The following is a 19,604-nucleotide window of genomic DNA, read 5'->3' on the forward strand; positions in this document are numbered from 1 at the left end:
TGTGGCACTCAAATCAGAAGCATAACACTCAAAACGGAAGCGTGGCACTCAATCTGGAAGTGTAACACTCAAAACGGAGCACGTTCAGCTTCTGAAAAGAGTTTGCAAACCAGAACACTCACTTCCAGGTTTGCAGTACAGTGGTACCTTGGGATGCGAATGGGATGTGTTCCGGAGCCCTGTTCGCATCCTGAATGGAACGTAAGATCCAACAGCGCATCTGCGTTTGTGCAGGTCATGTTTTGCAACTTCAGTGCATGCACGTGATGTCATTTTGAGTGTCTGTGCATGTGCAAGCAGCGAAACTCGGAAGTAAAGTGCTGGGGTTGCCCTGCAGCCCCGAAACTCTGAGCGTCCTCCGGTATCCTCCAGTATGTGCAGCTCTGGAAAAGGCATTTCCCTTCTTCTCCAGTGCACTTCAGCGACAGATATCAAATGATATATGCACACTAATCTTCTAGCATAACGCAGCAAGAAGTGTGAAACATCGTAGAGCTAAACTATGTATTTATTTACACACTATGTCTGTACGACTTGGATGATGGACTCAAGGGCATCCTGATCAAATTTGCAGATGACACCAAACTGGGAGGGGTGGCTAACACCCCAGAGGACAGGATCACACTTCAAAATGACCTTGACAGATTAGAGAACTGGGCAAAAACAAACAAGATGAATTTTAACAGGGAGAAATGTAAAGTATTGCACTTGGGCAAAAAAAATGAGAGGCACAAATACAAGATGGGTGACACCTGGCTTGAGAGCAGTACATGTGAAAAGGATCTAGGAGTCTTGGTTGACCACAAACTTGACATGAGCCAACAGTGTGACGCGGCAGCTAAAAAAGCCAATGCAATTCTGGGCTGCATCAATAGGAGTATAGCATCTAGATCAAGGGAAGTAATAGTGCCACTGTATTCTGCTCTGGTCAGACCTCACTTGGAGAACTGTGTCCAGTTCTGGGCACCACAGTTCAAGAAGGACACTGAGAAACTGGAACGTGTCCAGAGGAGGGCAACCAAAATGGTCAAAGGCCTGGAAACGATGCCTTATGAGGAACAGCTAAGGGAGCTGGGCATGTTTACCCTGGAGAAGAGGAGGTTAAGGGGTGAGATGATAGCCATGTTCAAATATATAAAAGGATGTCACATAGAGGAGGAAGAATGGTTGTTTTCTGCTGCTCCAGAGAAGCGGACACGGAGCAATGGATCCAAACTACAAGAAAGAAGATTCCACCTAAACATTAGGAAGAACTTCCTGACAGTAAGAGCTGTTCGACAGTGGAATTTGCTGCCAAGGAGTGTGGTGGAGTCTCCTACTTTGGAGGTCTTTAAGCAGAGGCTTGACAACCATATGTCAGGAGTGCTCTGATGGTGTTTCCTGCTTGGCAGGGGGTTGGACTCGATGGCCCTTGTGGTCTCTTCCAACTCTATGATTCTATGATTCTATGAGCCACTTGTTCTGGCCCAGGTGAGTCTGCTCTGGAATCCAAATTGGGGGATTCCTCCTCCATCCCTCATGGGACTTCATCCTTGCTGCCCAACTACACAACTGATTATATATCCCACATGTCCTCCATCATGAAACTCAAGGGGTATTTGGAGGAATGGTTAGAGCTTTGGCCTTTTTCAAAAACATTTTGAAAAACATTGAATTTACCATAAGCTCACCATCGCCCTCTAGTATCACATTTGTATAATACACTTAAAGTACACTTAAAACGTTATATTTGCAGCTGTATAGCTGAGTCCTGGAGTTAATAAATAATTATCTATCATCTTTAATTTGAATTCAGCCCTATCTTTTATTTCCCTTCTCTTCCCCCCTCCCCTTTTATGAAGATCACCTGCTCTGAGACCCCACAGCAAATTCTCCCCTGGCCTCCTCGCTGGCCCAAGTAGGACTAATTCAGCCAGCTAGCCCTGGTGACTATCTAATGCTTATTGGATTGATTTTCCCCAAATTGATTTTTGAACTTTGAATTTTATTGTTATTCATGTTTTTATACTGCATTTTATGCCGCTTTTACAATTAAGTGTTTTAAATTTGTTGTTAGCCACCCTGAGCCTGTTTTTGAACTGGGAAGGGTGGGGTATAAATAAAAAAATATTATTATTATTATTATTATTATTATTATTATTATTATTATTATCATTATCTATTTGCTGCACATCTGATTGGGTTGTCCCAGCCACTGTGTGTGGGATCCAACAAATTAAAACATCAAGCACAGTAAAACATCAAACATTAAAAACTTCCCTAAACAGAGCTGCCTTCAGATGTCTTCTAAAAGTCAGATAGTTGTTTATCTCCTTGACATCTGATGGGAGGGTGTTCCACAAAGCGGGTGCCACTGGTGGGGGTGGAAACGCTCCTTCAGGTATGCAGGTTCAAATCCTCATACAGCCATGAGGCCAAGGCTCGGAAAAAAACCTAATATGGAGGCCGGTTGGCCGAAATATTGGGAAATAATAGAAAACACTGGAGATAATTGGAGGTTGCAGAGTTTTGAAAAATTAAAGGGTAAGGTGCAAGATTGGTTTCATTATGCCCAAATCAATGAGGTTTTTAAGTTGGATAAAAAAACAGGATTCCAGGTGGAAAAATCGAAACTTGAGACAGAGTTGCTAGAACCAAAGACCAAGGTATTATCGAGAATGTATAACTTGCTGCTTAAATGGAATACTCAGGATGAGATGGTTAAATCAGCCATGATAAAATGGGCTCAAGACATTGGTTATAATATTATGTCTGAGGACTGGGAAAGGTTATGGACCACCGGTATGAAGTTTACGGCATGTAATGCCCTGAAAGAAAACATTATGAAAATGGTATACAGGTGGTACATGACCCCAGTCAAGCTTGCTAAGATATACCATTTGTCTGATAATAAATGTTGGAAATGTAAGGAGGCTGAGGGGACATTCTTTCATCTTTGGTGGACCTGTCCAAGAGTGAAGGCCTTCTGGGAAATGATTTACAATGAGTTAAAAAAGGTGTTTAAGTACACCTTCCCTAAGAAACCGGAGGCCTTCCTTTTGGGCATTGTCGGCCAAAAGGTGTTAAAGAAGGATAGAACTCTTTTTATGTATGCTACCACGGCAGCAAGAATTCTTATCGCCAAATATTGGAAGACTCAAGATTTGCCCACACTGGAAGAGTGGCAGACGCAATTGATGAACTTCATGGAGTTGGCTGAGATGACTGCCAGGATCCGAGACTTGGGAGAAGAAGCAATGGAGGAGGACTGGAAAAAATTTAAAGACTATTTGCAAAAGTTTTATAAGTTATATGAACTATAGGTTTTCGCATGACTTTGAATGTTAGCCCCAGCAACGAGAGTGGAATATATATGAAATTAGATAATGTTAATGGAAAAATCAATGCTTAAACGGTCAAAAAAGGATATTATAGAGTAAATGGGAAATAAGGAATTTAAACTTAAATTGTAACTGAAAGTATAAAAGAAACATACGAAATAAGGTTATAATTTGTTGATAAATTTATTGCTAAGAATGCTCTGTGCGGGAGATGTGGGGAAGTCCGTTGGAAAGTTGAAATAAGTTGATGAAATGGTTTGTTTTTTCTTTTCTCTTTTATCTTTTTCTCTTCCTTTTTTCTTTTTGCTTTTCTTGTTTATTTGTATTTGGAAAAACGCAATAAAAATTTTCTAAAAAAAAAACACAAATCCTCATACAGCCATGAAGCTCACCTCACAGGGCTGTTGTGAAGATTAAATACGGAGGGGAGAATAATGCACACTACCTTGAGGCCCTGAAGGAAAGGGGTATAAATGCAAGAACTAATGAAGTTCCTAGGCAGCCCCTCAGCCAGAGCCAGACCTGCTTATCTCCAGCAAGTTTGCAATGTTGTATTTTTTTGCCTCAAAATGTCTGCCCCACTCCAAGTGGCCTGCAAAAATATATTTTAAAATTACAATAAAAACAGTTCAAATGCTGAAATTGAATTCATAACAGTGAAACCAGGGAGCATGGTTAAAACCACTCAGCATTAAAATAAGGAAACACCTTAAACCGCCATGAAAGCTTTGGGGTAATAAAAATGTACTAGCTTGCTTGGAGCTTAAGAGAGAGAGTCAGCCAACTGATTGTCAGCATATAGACTCCTTTTTGTCTGTAAATGACATTTAATCTTAGCCAAAGCCACAAGGGAGACTTCGGGATCTGAAGAAATAGACTAGTCTGACTGGGGCAATTTATGCAGGTACCTCCCATTTTTTGCTGTGACACAGGAAACAAATATACATTTTAATAAGTGAATTAATTGGCTGCAGTTCACAGTATATGTCCTAAAACATAGTTAAGAATGAAGACTGCCATGTAAACTACTTGTTGTTATTTGCAAATATGTCATAAATCTGCAGCTAACCACTCATTATGCGCCTTGCATCTGGAGTTAACTGATGAGTTCTTTGCCCAGACAAACCAGTTTCTCCTCTGCTAAACCTGTTTCAGACCTTTTATGGTTTTTCAGCCAAGGAAATCTGGAAATTATAATTGTGTGACGGTGCTGCTATCAGAAAATCATTTCTTTCGAAAGCATTTGTGAGAACAGGTTAATAAGCGTTCTTCCTGCTGCCAAATAGTGTTTTCTTGCTGTGATGGATTGGTTTTTAATGCGTTGTAAAACATCTTAAAGACTTAGGGTTTTGGTTGTGTGTGTATATGTGTGTGTGCATGTATTTTATTTAAACCCTGCCTTTATATTGAGCCTTTGGCCTGATCCAACAGGGCTGTTATGCTCTTAAACTTTTCCTCCAAAGCAGCATCCATGGTCCCCGCCTCAACCAACAACAGCCCTGTGAGGTGGGCCAGACTGAAAGACGTGACTGGATTCTGGTTGGTGAGCTTCATTGTTCTAGCTCTGTTATTGGAAAGGTAATTAATAAATGTGTTTTTAAAAAAACCTAAAAGCAGAAGACGCGGGGATTCGAACTGCTGACCATCTGATCAGCAAGTCCTAGGCTCTGTGCTGTACGCCAGCTCCCTCGGCCCATAAAGCGAGATGAGCGTCGCAACCCCAGAGTCAGTCACGACTGGACCTAATGGTCAGGGGCCCCTTTAGCTTTTTAAAAGCAGAAGGCAGGTGAATCGATGACCTTTACTGAACCCAATTCATCTTGGTGGAAAAGTTTTTTAAAAAACCACAGGACCATTCAAAACCAAATGTTATTTTGAGAATAAGAAAAAACCAGTAGCTTTCATACAGCTGTTCTACAACCAAGCATACAACACATACTTAAGGAACATGTGCAAAGTAAGATTTATTTATTTTTTTGCCTCTGGCCCATCTGTGCCACATTTTAAAAGCGCCAAATGGAAAAGAGGATGTAGAAGAGGAAGAATTCTCGATTTTCTCATAGCTAAGCTCCTGTGGTCAGCAGGGGAGCTAAGTATCAAGACAAATGTACCTGTTTTATCACAGATCTTGGAAATAAGAGGCCTATGTTTGTTCCTTCAAAGGCACCCAAGGGTGACTGCGTTCAGGCATCATTATGCACACTTGGTGGAACTGGCACGCCTCAAAGTAAAAAGCTAATTTGGGGAGCCGCCATCCCCTGTCCTCCTTTACAGTAGCATTTTCATTGCTTGTTGTTCTTTAGTCATTTAGTCGTGCCCAACTCTTTGTGACCCCATGGACCAGAGCACGCCAGGCACTCCTGTCTTCCACTGCCTCCCACAGTTTGGTCAAACACATGCTGGTAGCTTCGAGAACCCTGTCCGACCATCTCGTCCTTTGTTGTCCCCTTCTCCTTGTGCCCTCCATCTTTTCCAACATCAGGGTCTTTTCCAGGGAGTCTTCTCTTCTCATGAGGTGGCCAAAGTATTGGAGCCTCAGCTTCACGATCTGTCCTTCTAGTGAGCACTCAGGGCTGATTTCCTTCAGAATGGAGAGGTTTGATCTTCTTGCAGTCCATGGGACTCTCAAGAGTCTCCTCCAGCACCATAATTCAAAAGCATGGTGTATTAGTTAAGAGAGGTGGACTTGTAATCTGGTGATCTGGGTTCGCTTCCCTGCTCCTCCACATGCAGCTGCTGGGTGACCTTGGGCTAGTCACCTTCTCTGAAGTCTCTCAGCCCCGCTCACCTCACAGAGTGTTTGTTGTGGGGGAGGAAGGGAAAAGGAGATTGTTAGCTGTTTTCATAGAATCATAGAATCATAGAGTTGGAAGAGACCACAAGGGCCATCGAGTCCAACCCCCTGCCAAGCAGGAAACACCATCAGAGCACTCCTGACATATGGTTGTCAAGCCTCTGCTTAAAGACCTCCAAAGTAGGAGACTCCACCACACTCCTTGGCAGCAAATTCCACTGTCGAACAGCTCTTACTGTCAGGAAGTTCTTCCGAATGTTTAGGTGGAATCTTCTTTCTTGTAGTTTGGATCCATTGCTCCGTGTCCGCTTCTCTGGAGCAGCAGAAAACAACCTTTCTCTACTCCTTCGGGTAGTGATAAAGCAGGATATCAAATCCAAACTTCTCCTCCTCCTCTTCAGCGATCAGCCTTCTTTATGGTCCAGCTCTCACTTCCATACATCACTACTGCGAAAACCATAGCTTTAACTGTAGCTTTCATTGCTAAAAGAGGCTTATTATTCGGGGGTGGGGTGGAAATCCTGAATCCCATTCTTAGCTGAATTTTTCACATCTTGAAAGGATACTGTCATTTGACAAGAGGCCTTTGGCAGAGCAGGGAGATTGTCTCAACAATCCCACCAGGGTGCAAAGGACAGGAATCCTCAGGCCCCAGGCCACGTCTGAAGGAATTTGAGCTCCTCTGTCAGTTCATCAGGGCAAGGAGGAAGCTGCGAGGAGACAGCGCTTTGCTCTCCAGACCTGTCAGCTCTTATCACCTTTCAGCAGCACTTAATTGCACCAAGTAATCAATAAAATGGGACCAAATTGAGGAAAATGCCTCCCCTGCTGACTAGTGGAGAAGGCTTAATACTTCCCTGCAGCCACCTATAGAACATTAATAGTCAGAGAGAGAGAAAAGAAATCAAGAGGGGGAGCTCGTATTTATTTCTCATTTCATTCCGAAAGCATTTGGACAAAGATGTGACTCCAAAATAGCACTCCCACTCATGTGCACAGGAATCTAGATTCTCCAAATGTCCCTATTTTCCTGAGACAGTCCTGGATTTACAGAAGCCATCTTGGTTTCTGATTTGATCCCAGAATGTCCCGCTTTCCCTTAGGACTGCTAGTATTTCACGCCTCCGATGCTGCAGATGAGATTGGTTGTAAATCACATGCCTGTCTGGGAAGAGTGTGGGAACGGAAGACAGTCTTATCTCTTCCGCTGTATGTATTATTGTACTGTACTATTGCTTTTACTTCTTCCTGTTTCTTCTCTCAGAGCTGGAGAGAGAGGATGCCATGACTCCTTTCATAGAATCATAGAATCATAGAGTTGGAAGAGACCACAAGGGCCATCGAGTCCAACCCCCTGCCAAGCAGGAAACACCATCAGAGCACTCCTGGCATATGGTTGTCAAGCCTCTCCACAGGGAGCTCCACAGGGAAGGCGCCACTACCGAGAAGGCCCTCTGTCTGGTTCCCTGGAACCTCACTTCTCGCAATGAGAGAACCGCCAGAAGGCCCTCAGAGCTGGACCTCAGTGTCCGGGCTGAACGATGGGGGTGGAGACGCTCCTTCAGGTATACATTTAATCCAAATATCGGGTGAAATCAGTGGAGTAGCGTGGGTTCTCAGCACCCGGGGCAAGGCAAGTAATTTGCGCCCCCTAACCCGTGGATTTTAGCACTCGAGTCTCTTCCCCCCCCCAGATGTTGTGACAGGTGCAGCAGGCCCCCCTGCACCCCCCACGCTACGCCACTGCTCCCACCACAAGTCTTCAGGACAGCCACCCGAAGGCTGGCGCGGGGAGAAGGTCTCTCCGCCCCACTGCCAGGCTTCGGAGGAGGTCCGAGGACAGTGGGGTTCCTGCTTCCTCGAGGAGGGCCGGCCAAATGCGCCCCCCCCAAATGTTGCTCCCGGTGCGGCCGGCACCCCTGGCACCCCCCACGCTACGCCACTGGGTGAAATGTCCCAAAAAACCAGGATTGTTCTGCGTCTGGTTTGATTTTCCTGGAGGTCAGCTGCTGCCAAGTCTTGCAGTCCTCATCCATTTCCCCGCTCTAAGCTCCCAGTCCCAAGACAATCAATGGAGGAGGCTAAGCAACAATCAATCAACAAGTCACCGTCCTCATGTCTCCGAGAACATCTTACGTTTATGCAGAGTGAAAGGATGTCTCAGAATGATATGCCTTTTGACCATTTGGTTTTACATCTCAGGCCAGCTTGAGTAATAAGATCTGATCGACTGCTGTTTGCTCTGTTTAGGATCAGAATCAAAGCGTCTTCTCAAGTTTAGGAATTTCTAGCTGCCTCACACCTTGCTATGTTGGTGGGCAGGTTAAGGTAAAGGGACCCCTGACCATTAGGTCCAGTCGTGGACGACTCTGGGGTTGCGGCGCTCATCTCGCTATAATGGCTATATGTGGCCAGCATAACTAAGCCGCTTCTGGCGAACCAGAGCAGCGCACGGAAACGCCGTTTACCTTCCCGCCAGAGCGGTACCTATTTATCTACTTGCACTTTGACGTGCTTTCGAACTGCTAGGTTGGCAGGAGCAGGGACCGAGCAACGGGAGCTAACCCTGTTGCGGGGATTCGAACCGCCAACCTTCTGATCAGCAAGCCCTAGGCTGATCAGCAATCCCTAGGCCTAGCAATTGCAGCAAACAGATGGAGAGGATGAAGGAGAGATCAGATGGCAGTCGCAAATGAGCATGTGCTGCCGTGTTGCTAGATGAAGCATCTATTTGTGTACCCCTCCAGCACATACAAGGCCATTCTGCCAGTTTCTGCCCTTGGCAGCCTGGGTGCCTCTGGAGAAAAGCTTGTTTTAAAAAGTGGAAGGGGGGAGGACTGCATTGCTCTCGCTCTGCATGTCAAAATCCTCTGTGCTTCAAGAAGGCCATTCTGTAAAAGCACCCTCTAAATGATAACCTTTGTAATAATGGCTCGTAAAATCCGAACGCTTTGAAGTTTTCTCCAGGCACCTGCAAAGGAAGCCAAGGAAAACAGGTACAAATTAAAGACAACAAGGAGTTTGTCCTGTCACTGTCACCTGTCTGTGGGCACCCAGAAGTGAAACTCTGCAGATTACGCCCAGGGTGGCTGTGTTTATTCTGCAATCATCCACTGGTGCAGAATGCAGAACCGAGTCGCCCGCATAAAAAAAAAAGAAACGAAAACAAACCCACAAGTTTCCTACGCCTTGCTGCCGTGCAGCCTTGAGACTGCTTATAAAATGTGCTGACATTTTGACTTTGCCGCTGCTGTCCTTGCTGTTACTGTTTGAGTGGCTTAGAAGTCAACCCTGTGTTTTCCATTTCTCTTGTTAATCCACCACCTTGGAAGACCTTAGAAATGGCAGAATACAATGCAATGAGGTTTTTTTAAAAAAATAAATATTTGTTAAAGTTTTCACAATATTACATAATGAAAAAGAAAAAGAAAAAAGAAAGAATACAAAGTAAAAAACAGTTAAGTGACAAAAAGATGGAATTGTTTTTATCTTTCATTTGCTTGTTTCCCGGACCTCCTCATACCTCCCTTTTTTGTATTCCAGTTCAATTTATTACTTCAGCAATTCCTTTCCCTCCTTATTTTATCCTGATCTTTAATCTTAATATATTATAATTTTTTCATATTCTTTTATACCATTACAGCTAGATGTAATGAGGCTGAGGGTATGTTCTGTCATATGCAGTGGACCTGTAAAAGGGTAATAGTATTGGGAAATTTATATTGAATTGAAAAAAAAAATGTTTTAAAGCACTTAAAAACAAAAAACCAAAGTCTTTTTTGTTGGGGATAATTCAGATGGAAATACCCAGGTGTCAAAAAAGGCTATTTATGTATGCCACAACTGCAGCCCATGTTTCGTTAGCCCCAAAATGGAAAACGAGCAAGGTCCCAACTAAAGAAGAATGGCAACTTAAACTGATGGAATGTGTGCAGCTTGCAGATCTAACATATAGAATAAGAGAACGAGAAGAACATTCGTTTAAAGAAGATTGGGAAATGATTGTTGAATATATGGGGGGAATTGTGTACACTTCAAAACATTGGCAGCATTAAGATAAATTCAACAGTGTAAATAAGTTTTGATGGCTGTAATAATGGAATACTGATTGGTTTGGTTTATATGAAATATGCAGGGATTTGCGTTATGTAAAATGAACCATGGGAAGAAAAGAAGGGAAGTCATTGATATTTTAGGGTTGTTTAAATCAATATTCTAAATGGTAAAACAGAAACTTTAATAAAAATCATAAAAAGAAAAAGAAATAAGAAAAGAAACACAGAATACAGATATATGATCCAAAAGCTGGAAGAGGAAGGCAGCATTGCAGCCCAGCTTCCTGTTCTCACAGTGGGTCAACCTGAGAAAAACATGGAAGCAGGACCACAGCTCTCTCCCTTCCTTTGGTTTCCAGCAACTGGTATCAGAAGGATTACCGCCCCTGTTCCTGGAGGCATAGACATGGGGTCTAGTAGCTGTTGGTAATCTTATCCTCCATGAATTTTAAAGCCATCCAAGTTGGTGGCTATCACTGCCACATCTGGAAGTCAGTTCTAAAGCTTAGCTATGCAGTCTGTGAAGTAGGTCAGTCAAACTTCAGTTTCCAAACGTCTCCTGCCGAACGTTTCGGAAGCCAAACGCTGAAAACCCGGAAGCAAATGCTTCTGTTTTTGAATGCACCTCAGATGTCGAACGGCTCCCGAGGCACATTTCTCCCTTTTTCTCAATGGAACCTGCTGACAGCCCATTGATCCTCATTTTTTGAACTTTTTGGAAGTCGAACGGACTTCTGGAACTGATTACATTCGAAAACCGAGGTACAGTGGTACCTCGGGTTACAGATGCTTCAGGTTACAGACTCCGCTAATCCAGAAATAGTACCTCGGGTTAAGATATTTGCTTCAGGATGAGAAAAGAAATTGCATGGCAGCAGCGGGAGGCCCCATTAGCTAAAGTGGTGCTTCAGGTTAAGAACAGTGACTACTTGGAGATTTCGGGGTGCAAGGTTGGCGACTGCAATTGACAAACCTCTGCCTTAAGGTAAAGGGACCCCTGATTATTAGATCCACTTGCAGACTCCTCTGGGGTTGCGGCGCTCATCTCGCTTTATTGGCCGAGGGAGCCGGCGTACAGCTTCTGGGTCATGTGGCCAGCATGACTAAGCCACTTCTGGCGAACCAGAGCAGTGCACAGAAACGCCGTTTACCTTCCCGCCGGAAGGTATTTATCTACTTGCACTTTGATGTGCTTTCAAACTGCTAGGTTGGCAGGAGCTGGGACTGAGCAACAGGAGCTCACCCCGTCGCGTGGATTCGAACCGCCAACCTTCTGATCGGCAAGTCCTAGGTTCTGTGGTGGACCCACAGTGGACCCACTGTGAGAACAGGAAGCTGGGCTGCAGCACCACCCGCGTCCAACTACAACTACCCTTTGTTGTTGTTTAGTCGTTTAGTCGTATCCGACTCTTCGTGACCCCATGGACCAGAACATGCCAGGCACTCCTGTCTTCCACTGCCCCCCACAGTTTGATCAAACTCATGCTGGTAGCTTTGAGAACACTGTCCAACCATCTCGTCCTCTGTCATCCCCTTCTCCTTGTGCCCTCCATCTTTCCCAACATCAGGGTCTTTCCCAGGGAGTCTTCAGTGGTTTAACCCACAGTGCCACCCCTTACTCCATAGTTAATACCATTTCCATTTCCCCTGTGCGTGTTTCTCTTTCTTGGGACAAGTGAATTGTACAGTGGTACCTCGGTTAAACCACTGTAAGAGCAAGCAATGTAGTTGAGATTATAGAGTCTTAGCGATGGAAGAGATCCCGGGGGGTCATTTAGTCCAACCCCCCTGGCAAACAGACATTCCATTGTGGTGACCTAGCAGAGTGCTTGTAGTCTCCTCAAAAAATTTACTGTCAGAGAGACCCACATTATAGTACAGTGGTACCCCGGGTTAAGTATTTAATTCGTTCCGGAGATCTGTTCTTAACCTGAAACTGTTTTTAACCTGAAGCACCACTTTAGCTAATGGGGCCTCTCACTGCCACCGCACAATTTCTGTTCTCATCCTGCAGCAAAGTTCTTAACCTGAGGTACTATTTCTGGGTTAGCAGTGTCTGTAACCTGAAGCGTCTGTAACCCGAGGTACCACTGTATTTACTCTGCAGAGTTCAAGGAACTACATGGTCCCTTAACCCTGAGCAAATCCCTCCCTGTTATTTTTAGAGTCCTGCCCCCCTCCCCATGTATGCTCTGCACTGTTGTCAGAAGAACTGTTAACTTTCAGAGCTTTGTGTTTGAAAAATGTGTAAGTAAAACCTGTCTGGGAAAACTCCATCTGCATTCCAGCCCAATGTCCCTTGAAAATGCCCCATTCCCTCCAATTTGGATGTCCTTGACAGGTGCAGGTTTCAGAATGTGTAGCTCCATCCTGGCTCCCAGTCATCATGTGTGCAGCCTAAACCTTCAGGTGATTTAAACACTGTCCCTCTTTTTTTAAAAAAAAGAAAAACGGTACCCGACTTCAAAACGCACAGCAGCTTATTTGGCACAAATTCCTATACATGCTCTGGAACAAAGGAGGCAACACCTGCGAGGATAAAGCTGGCAGGAGACTTCCTATGGCAATAGGCTGCTTGATTCTGCATGCTGTGCTCGTCACAAGATGTTCACTCTTCTGCAGCCTCATCGTCTGTGCACGAAAAGAACAAGACTGCATGCGCTGGAGAAAGATTTCCTTCATCAACAAAAGAGCAGAACAAGTGAAACTGAACAGTGCTCAGGATCCAGCAGGGCAGCAGCTGCAAGTGCCAGCGGTGTGTGGGGGGGGTGGGTGGGTGGGTGGGTGGGTGTGGGTGGGTGTTGCTTGGACCAGTGGCCCATTTAGTTCAGCATCCTGTTCTCACAGTGGCCAAACAGATGCCTATAGCTGGATCCAAGTGTAACAGTATTCTCCCTAGGACCCTCGTACCTACAGAACCGCCTCTCCTGGTATGTCCCACGGAGGACCTTACGGTCTTCAAACAAAAACATCTTGGAGGTCCCGGGCCACAGAGAGGTTATGTTGGCCTCAACCAGAGCCAGGGCTTTTTCAGCTGTGGCCCCGATCTGGTGGAACGCTCTGTCACAAGAGACTAGGGCCCTGCGGGACTTGACATCTTTCCGCAGGGCCTGCAAGACAGAGCTGTTCCACCAGGCCTTTGGCCGAGGCAGTCTGACCCCCTCTGCTGTGGGTTAAACACTTTGCATCTCCCTGGTCCTTTTTGCTGCTGTCTCACACCGAGTTAAACCAAGGTAGGACTTAGCATAGAGGGATGCAGGTGGCGCTGTGGGTTAAACCACAGAGCCTAGGACTTGCCAATCAGAAGGTCAGTGGTTCAAATCCGCGCAACGGAGTGAGCTCCCGTTGCTCAGTCCCAGCTCCTGCCAACCTAGCAGTTCGAAAGCATGTCAAAGTGCAAGTAGATAAATAGGTACCATTCCGGTGGGAAGGTAAACGGCATTTCCGTGTGCTGCTCTGGTTCGCCAGAAGCAGCTTAGTCATGCTGGCCACATGACCCGGAAGCTGTACGCCGGCTCCCATGGCCAATAAAGTGAGATGAGCGCCACAACCCCAGAGTCGGCCACAACTGGACCTAATGTTCAGAGGTTCCTTTACCTTTATGACTTAGCCCAAAACAAGTTAAGCTCACAGTTAATTTCTTTCCCTCGCTTGCCATGAACTGTAACCAAGGTTTGTTCAACAACAAAAAAGTGGATTAAAAAAAGGAAGCCCATTGTGCCACCCAGCATTCCAGCAACATAAACAATATGCCTAACACAGGTCAAATGATATTGAATATATATCAAGGAGCAAAGAAAAATAAAATAAATTTATTAACAGGCTTTTAAAAATAACACAGTAAAATAAATTCCGAGGTTTTGCTGATTGTGCTTTGGGGTGGCCATAGAGGGAAAGGATTTCATTTCATTAACCCGATATTTGAGATAACACTTCAACCCCACTCCAGAATTTTGTTGTGGTTGTTTTCCTTAGGTTTAAACTCCTCTAAAAGGTGATCCCAGCTTTATTAAAAAGGAGTCCCCAGTCTGCCTGTCTCATTCACAACCTGTTCCTAAAGGCAAATAATTAATTGTGGCAAATGACACCCCAGTTCAAAAGCCTGGCCATCTTCACCCCGAAGTGACATCCTGGATACTGTTATTATGGTGGTTTCAGCTACAAATCCACCAACCCCAATTCCCCAGGCACCTACATATTAAAAGCTCTCCTGCATACAGAAAACCCCCACTCTTTGGAGGGGGAGTTAAAAATGGGTTTGAGATTCTTAGCTGTTTGGTTCACCCTTCCATACAAGCATTCCTAAGAGGTCAAAGCTGTCCCCACCAGCATCCAAACAGTGTACATTCTCCCACACCTGATCCTGAAGACGGGGCACTAATAAGAACATGGTTAAAAAAAGTTTCTCTGCGATGAGGCACAGAGCAACAAGACTTGAAGGAGTGGGTGCTGCGAGACTTCTCCATCAATTGACCCCGGTAGAAGCACCTGCCTAGGATAATTGGAAAAAAATAAAATCAATTAAAATAAATATGGATAAAGTGCTCAATGCTGCTGTCCTCTAGTCCCTCGCCAAATCCAGCCACATTGCAGGCAAAGCCCTTGTGAATCTCTCCATTGGTTTAGCTGAGAGCATCCCCTGCGGTCCTCAGTCATTATACTCCTCCTCCTTCTCCTGCAGCAGCTGGAACCTGCTCCCCATTTTCCACTTGATGTGCTGAGGTTTCAAGTACGCCGCCAAGGAAGTCTTCCTGCTGACTTTCCTGCCCAGCTCCGGGCTCTTGCCTTTTTTCGGGCCGAGCGAGGTGGAGCTCCTGGCTATGGGGTGGGCCGGGAAGATGGTCTTGCCCTGAGGAGCTTCCAGGAGCTGCCACACCTCCCCCGACGTGGCACTGCTCAGGTACTGCCAGGGCCTCTTGCCGCTGCTGTCGCGCACCTGCGTGCTGCACCGCAGCTTCTGCACGAGCAGCTTGACGACCAGCTGGTGGCCGTGCATGGCAGCCAGGTGCAGAGGGGTGTACCCGCAGCCGGACTTGGCGTCCACGTCGAGGTCCACGCCGGCTTTCCTGGCGCCGGCGACAAAGTCCTGCATCACTTGCACGTTCCCGTGCTTGGCCAGCCAGTGGAGCACAGTGTAGCCCATGATGAAGTCTTTGCGGGTGGCCAGGTGGGGGTCTTCCAGGAAGAGCGCCCTGGCCTGCATCCACGAACCGGTGGCCACTTTCACCAGCCAGGCGTGCTCTCGAGGCTCCAAGGGCACAGAGGAGGACCTGCCTTCGCTCGGAGCATCTGGATCTGGGCCCAGCCCTTGCACGTCACTAGAAGTGGCTGAGCATCCTTGCCTCTGGACCAGCCGTGGGCTCAGGGGGGTCTCCAGGGGAGAGGGAGACAGTCTGGTCACTTTCCAGGGGTTGGGGGGCTCCTTGCCGGGTTTGGGGGAGTCCCACAGCTTGTCCCAGGAGGCGGCTCTGCTCACCACCCGGTTGAGCAAGGCGAGGTGTTCTGGGATGGCGCCATCCTTGGCCAAGCCACTTCCGTGGGGTCTGTAGCAAAGGCTCTCTGGCCTGGCCCGGGCTGTCCCTGTTGAATTACCGCCGTGGCCGTTCTGCCTGGCAGGGAAGGGCTGGCGAAGGACGCCGGCGCGCCCTTCAGGCCGATAGGAGTCGCTGCCTCCGCTGGCGCTGCTGCCGTCTTCGCTCGCCGAGCTCGCCTTCTCGATAAAGTCCTCCAGGTCTTGCAAGGAGAGTTGGCACCGGATGCTCCGGAAGACGGGCGCGGGGTCCCGCCGGGCACCCAGCCCGGGCAAGGAATCCTGAGAAAGGCAGGCGCTCCCCACCGAGCTGGGGGGCGACGGGCGGGCTGGCCAGGAGGAACCTTCTTCGCGCTGCAGAAGGGGGTCAGGCAGGGCGGACTGGTGCGTAACGGCATGCGCCCTCTCCACCCACTCGCGGATCCTTTGCTGGGGGCTGGCGGCACTTGGAGGCGCGCCCATTTTCCCGACGGGTAAATAGGGGCCATTTGACTGCGGCGCCCCGCCTAGTAGGAGCGGAGGGTCCCCGCGAGGAGCCTGCCGGGGCTCCCTTTGGCTGTGCTGCTCCGTTCCAAGCAGGGCGCACGGCTCCGAGGGGCTTCTCCGGCCGCCTAGCGCGGGGTTTGGCGGAAACAGCGCCCCCGATCGCCCTCCCAGCCCCCCCGGGTGGCACCTGCGAGGTTCCGGGCAAGTCCTAAGCTGGTGGGCCGAGCCTGGGCCGGCGCGCTCCTCTTCCACCTGGCGCCGGGGAGGCTCCTGGCCGTGCGCCCTGGGCGCGCGCTGCGCCCCGGCCTGGCCCTGCAGCGCCCCCCGGCCGACTGCCACTTCCAGAGGCGGTGGCGGCGGCTTGGCGGCTTGGTTCTGGGCGCCATCGTCGGCAGGTGCCTTGGGCTCCTCTCCCACCAGCTCTCGGTAGCGCTTCCTGAGCACCACGTATTTGGCGGCGCCGGGCGGCTCGTCCTGCTTCACGGTGGCCACGGAGTTGACGAATCCCTTGAAGAGCTCTCGGCGGCGCTGCAGCTGAGCCGGAGACGCGTCGGGGTCCCGCAAGAAGTGCCTGAAGTGGCTCAGCAAGGCGGCGTTGGCCGCGCTCCCGCCGGCCTGGCAGAGGAAGTCCAGCACCTCGGCTTGGCTCAGCTCTTTGGCCATGATGACCTCGAAATCCCCGGCGCACGGATCACCTCCGCCGGCCCAGCGCGCACGGCTCTCGCTGCTGCTGCCGCCGCCGCCGCTGCTTCCTCCTCCATCCAGCCATGCTCCACCTCGCCAAGCTTATCTCCTCCCCAGCCCCGCCGCGGTTCCGCACGCCCGAGGCATTCGGGAACAGAAACCGCCGCACACGCGCGCTCTCCCCCGGGGCGGCGCCCAGGATGAAACTTCTTCCCGGAGTCAGTTTCACCTGGCCTCCGTAGCCCCGCCCACGCCCCACCTCGTGGCCCCGCCCTCCCGTGCCTTGGCCCCGCCCCTTCTGCGTTCCCTCCCCCCCATGCTTGACAGCTAAACTTCTGCCTCTCGCTTTCTTTGCAAATCAGCCTGACCTGTTTTGGAGATATTCCCAAGCGGAGGTCAAGGAAAGTGTGTCTGCGGAGGTGAGGCCCAGGAAGAGTTCCAAGAGAGAAGTGTTAGTATCTTACCCTCAGGTGAATTACGTTACCATGGGGGGGGGGGACACACCTTACAGCTTCTACTTTGTGGAAGTGGGTGTGTTCAGGAATTGCATTGCTTTGCCTCAGTGAAGTGCATTAAGGAAAAAAACGCTACATAAATCCTGGCGGCGGCAGCACCCGCCCCCTGCCCCAAACCTTAATCTTTAAGGTTAAAAGGAACAGGAGAGATGAAGCTGTTTCTAAAAGTTTCACACGCTTTTGCTATGTCTCCCTGCGGTCTTTCAGAAATTGCAGGGACGAAGGCGCGAGAAAAGTCCCTGCTTAAAGTTTACAGAGGAGTTATACATTAACAGCACAGTCCCAGACGTGTGATATACTAGGAAGTGCTACTCAGTTAAATGGTGTTTACCCTTAGGTAAGCGTGTGTGCAGGATTGCAGCCGGATCTGAGGCACATTCGTTCACTTACTCTGTTGCGGGGGTGGGGGCTCAGATGGGGGAAGCAAAAATGTGGCTCTCCAAGTATTTTTATCTGGCCCTCTGAACCCTCCCCAGGAGAATGTGATTTGTTTCCCGGATGCCTGTGAACACTCTGTGCTAAGCTAAGCAGGTGTAGACCCAGCCAGTCCTTGGCTGGGTGGAGATCACTAAATCTCAGTGGAAGTTGCTGCATATCCCGCTGTTTACCCATCCATTCTCCAAGCAACTTGAAGCGACATCCGTGAGCTTATCCTCTTTTATCCTAGCCTATCTCTCTGTCCACAGGACTTTGTTGTCCTGGCCAGCTCTGTCTGCAAATGCCCCTACCCTGGCTTTCTGGTGTCCCAGCTGACAGCAGGACTGTCACATACCAGGGGGCTAAACTTCTGGTCTGCAAATAACTCACTTAGGGGGAAGCCCCACTGGATCAAACTTCTGAATAAACATACTTCAGATTACTCTGAAGACAGGGTCCAGTCTGCGGACGTGGACCATGGCATACCAGCCAAGACAGCAGGTACTTTGTCTGCCTTGCAAGAAGTTTGCTAGGTTGGAATATACTAGAAAGTAGACCAGGGGTCATAGGGACGTGGGTGGCGCTGTGGGTTAAACCACAGAGCCTAGGACTTGCCAATCAGAAGGTCGGTGGTTCGATTCCCCACAACGAGATGAGCTCCCGTTGCTCGGTCCCTGCTCCTGTCAACCTAGCAGTTCGAAAGCACGTCAAAGTGCAAGTAGATAAATAGGTAGCACTCCAGTGGGAAGGTAAACGGTGTTTCGGTGTGCTGCTCTGGTTCGCCAGAAGTGGCTTAGTCATGCTAGCCACATGACCTGGAAGCTGTGCGCCGGCTCCCTCAGCCAGTAAAGCAAGATGAGCGCCGCAACCCCAGAGTCAGTCACGACTGGACCTAATGGTCAGGGGTCCCTTTACCTAGACCAGGGATCAGCAAACTTTTTCAGCAGGGGGCCGGTCCTCAGACCTTGTGGGGGGCCAGACTCTATTCTTTGAAGGGGGGGAATGAACCAATTCCTATGCTCCACAAATTACCCAGAGATGCATTTTAAATAAAAGGACAGATTCTACTTGTGTAAAAACACGCTGATTCCCAGACCGTCCGTGGGCTGGATTTAGAAGGCGATTGGGCCGCATCTGGCCCCAGGGCCTTAGTTTGCCTACCCATGAAGTAGACCATAGCATTACAGTGGTACCTCGGGTTACATACACTTCAGGTTACAGACTCCGCTAACCCAGAAATAGTACCTCGGATTAAGAACTTTGCTTCAGGATGAGAACAGAAATCGCCTGGCGGCGGCGTGCAGCAGCAGCAGGAGGCCCCATTAGCTAAAGTGGTGCTTCAGGTTAAGAATAATTTCAGGTTAAGAACGGACCTCTGGAATGAATTAAGTATGTAACCAGAGGTACCACTGTACTTAGAAGTAAAGTCCGCTGAACCACCAGGGCTTTACTTCCAAACTATGTGTAAGCCAAGCGTGCAGATAAATACTTTGCATGTTTATGAAGCGGTCCCAGTTAGTTCAGTGGGGCTTTACTCCCTGGTAAGTGTTTTTATTTATAGGCATTTTTACTGCTCTTCGGTCAAAAAAAGACTTTCAGAGTGGCTTATAACAGTTAGTAGTAGTAAGAAAGTCTCTGCCTTCATCCTAACAAAAGACATGACACAAAAGGAAAAGGGATTGGGAGGGAGGAGGAACAAAACAAACCCAGGCACTAGTTCGACTTAGACTGCATACATAAAGGTAAAGGGACCCCTGACCATTAGGCCCAGTCATGGATGACTCTGGGGTTGCAGCGCTCATC

At 48.2% G+C, this 19,604-nt stretch overlaps 1 protein-coding gene across 1 annotated transcript; it reads right to left on the bottom strand.

Moving 5' to 3' along the window:
- Positions 1 to 13,966: 13,966 nt before the first annotated feature.
- SOWAHB (sosondowah ankyrin repeat domain family member B) lies at positions 13,967 to 17,781 on the bottom strand. The gene has a single exon (XM_082236446.1). The coding sequence runs from the start codon at positions 16,846 to 16,848 to the stop codon at positions 14,818 to 14,820; it is 2,031 nt and encodes a 676-aa protein (XP_082092572.1). The 5' UTR covers positions 16,849 to 17,781; the 3' UTR covers positions 13,967 to 14,817.
- Between the last annotated feature and the right edge of the window lie 1,823 nt (positions 17,782 to 19,604).

This window comes from Podarcis vaucheri (assembly GCF_965113315.1).
Source record: "Podarcis vaucheri genome assembly, chromosome: 9".
In the NCBI taxonomy this organism is placed as follows: Eukaryota; Metazoa; Chordata; class Lepidosauria; order Squamata; family Lacertidae; genus Podarcis; species Podarcis vaucheri.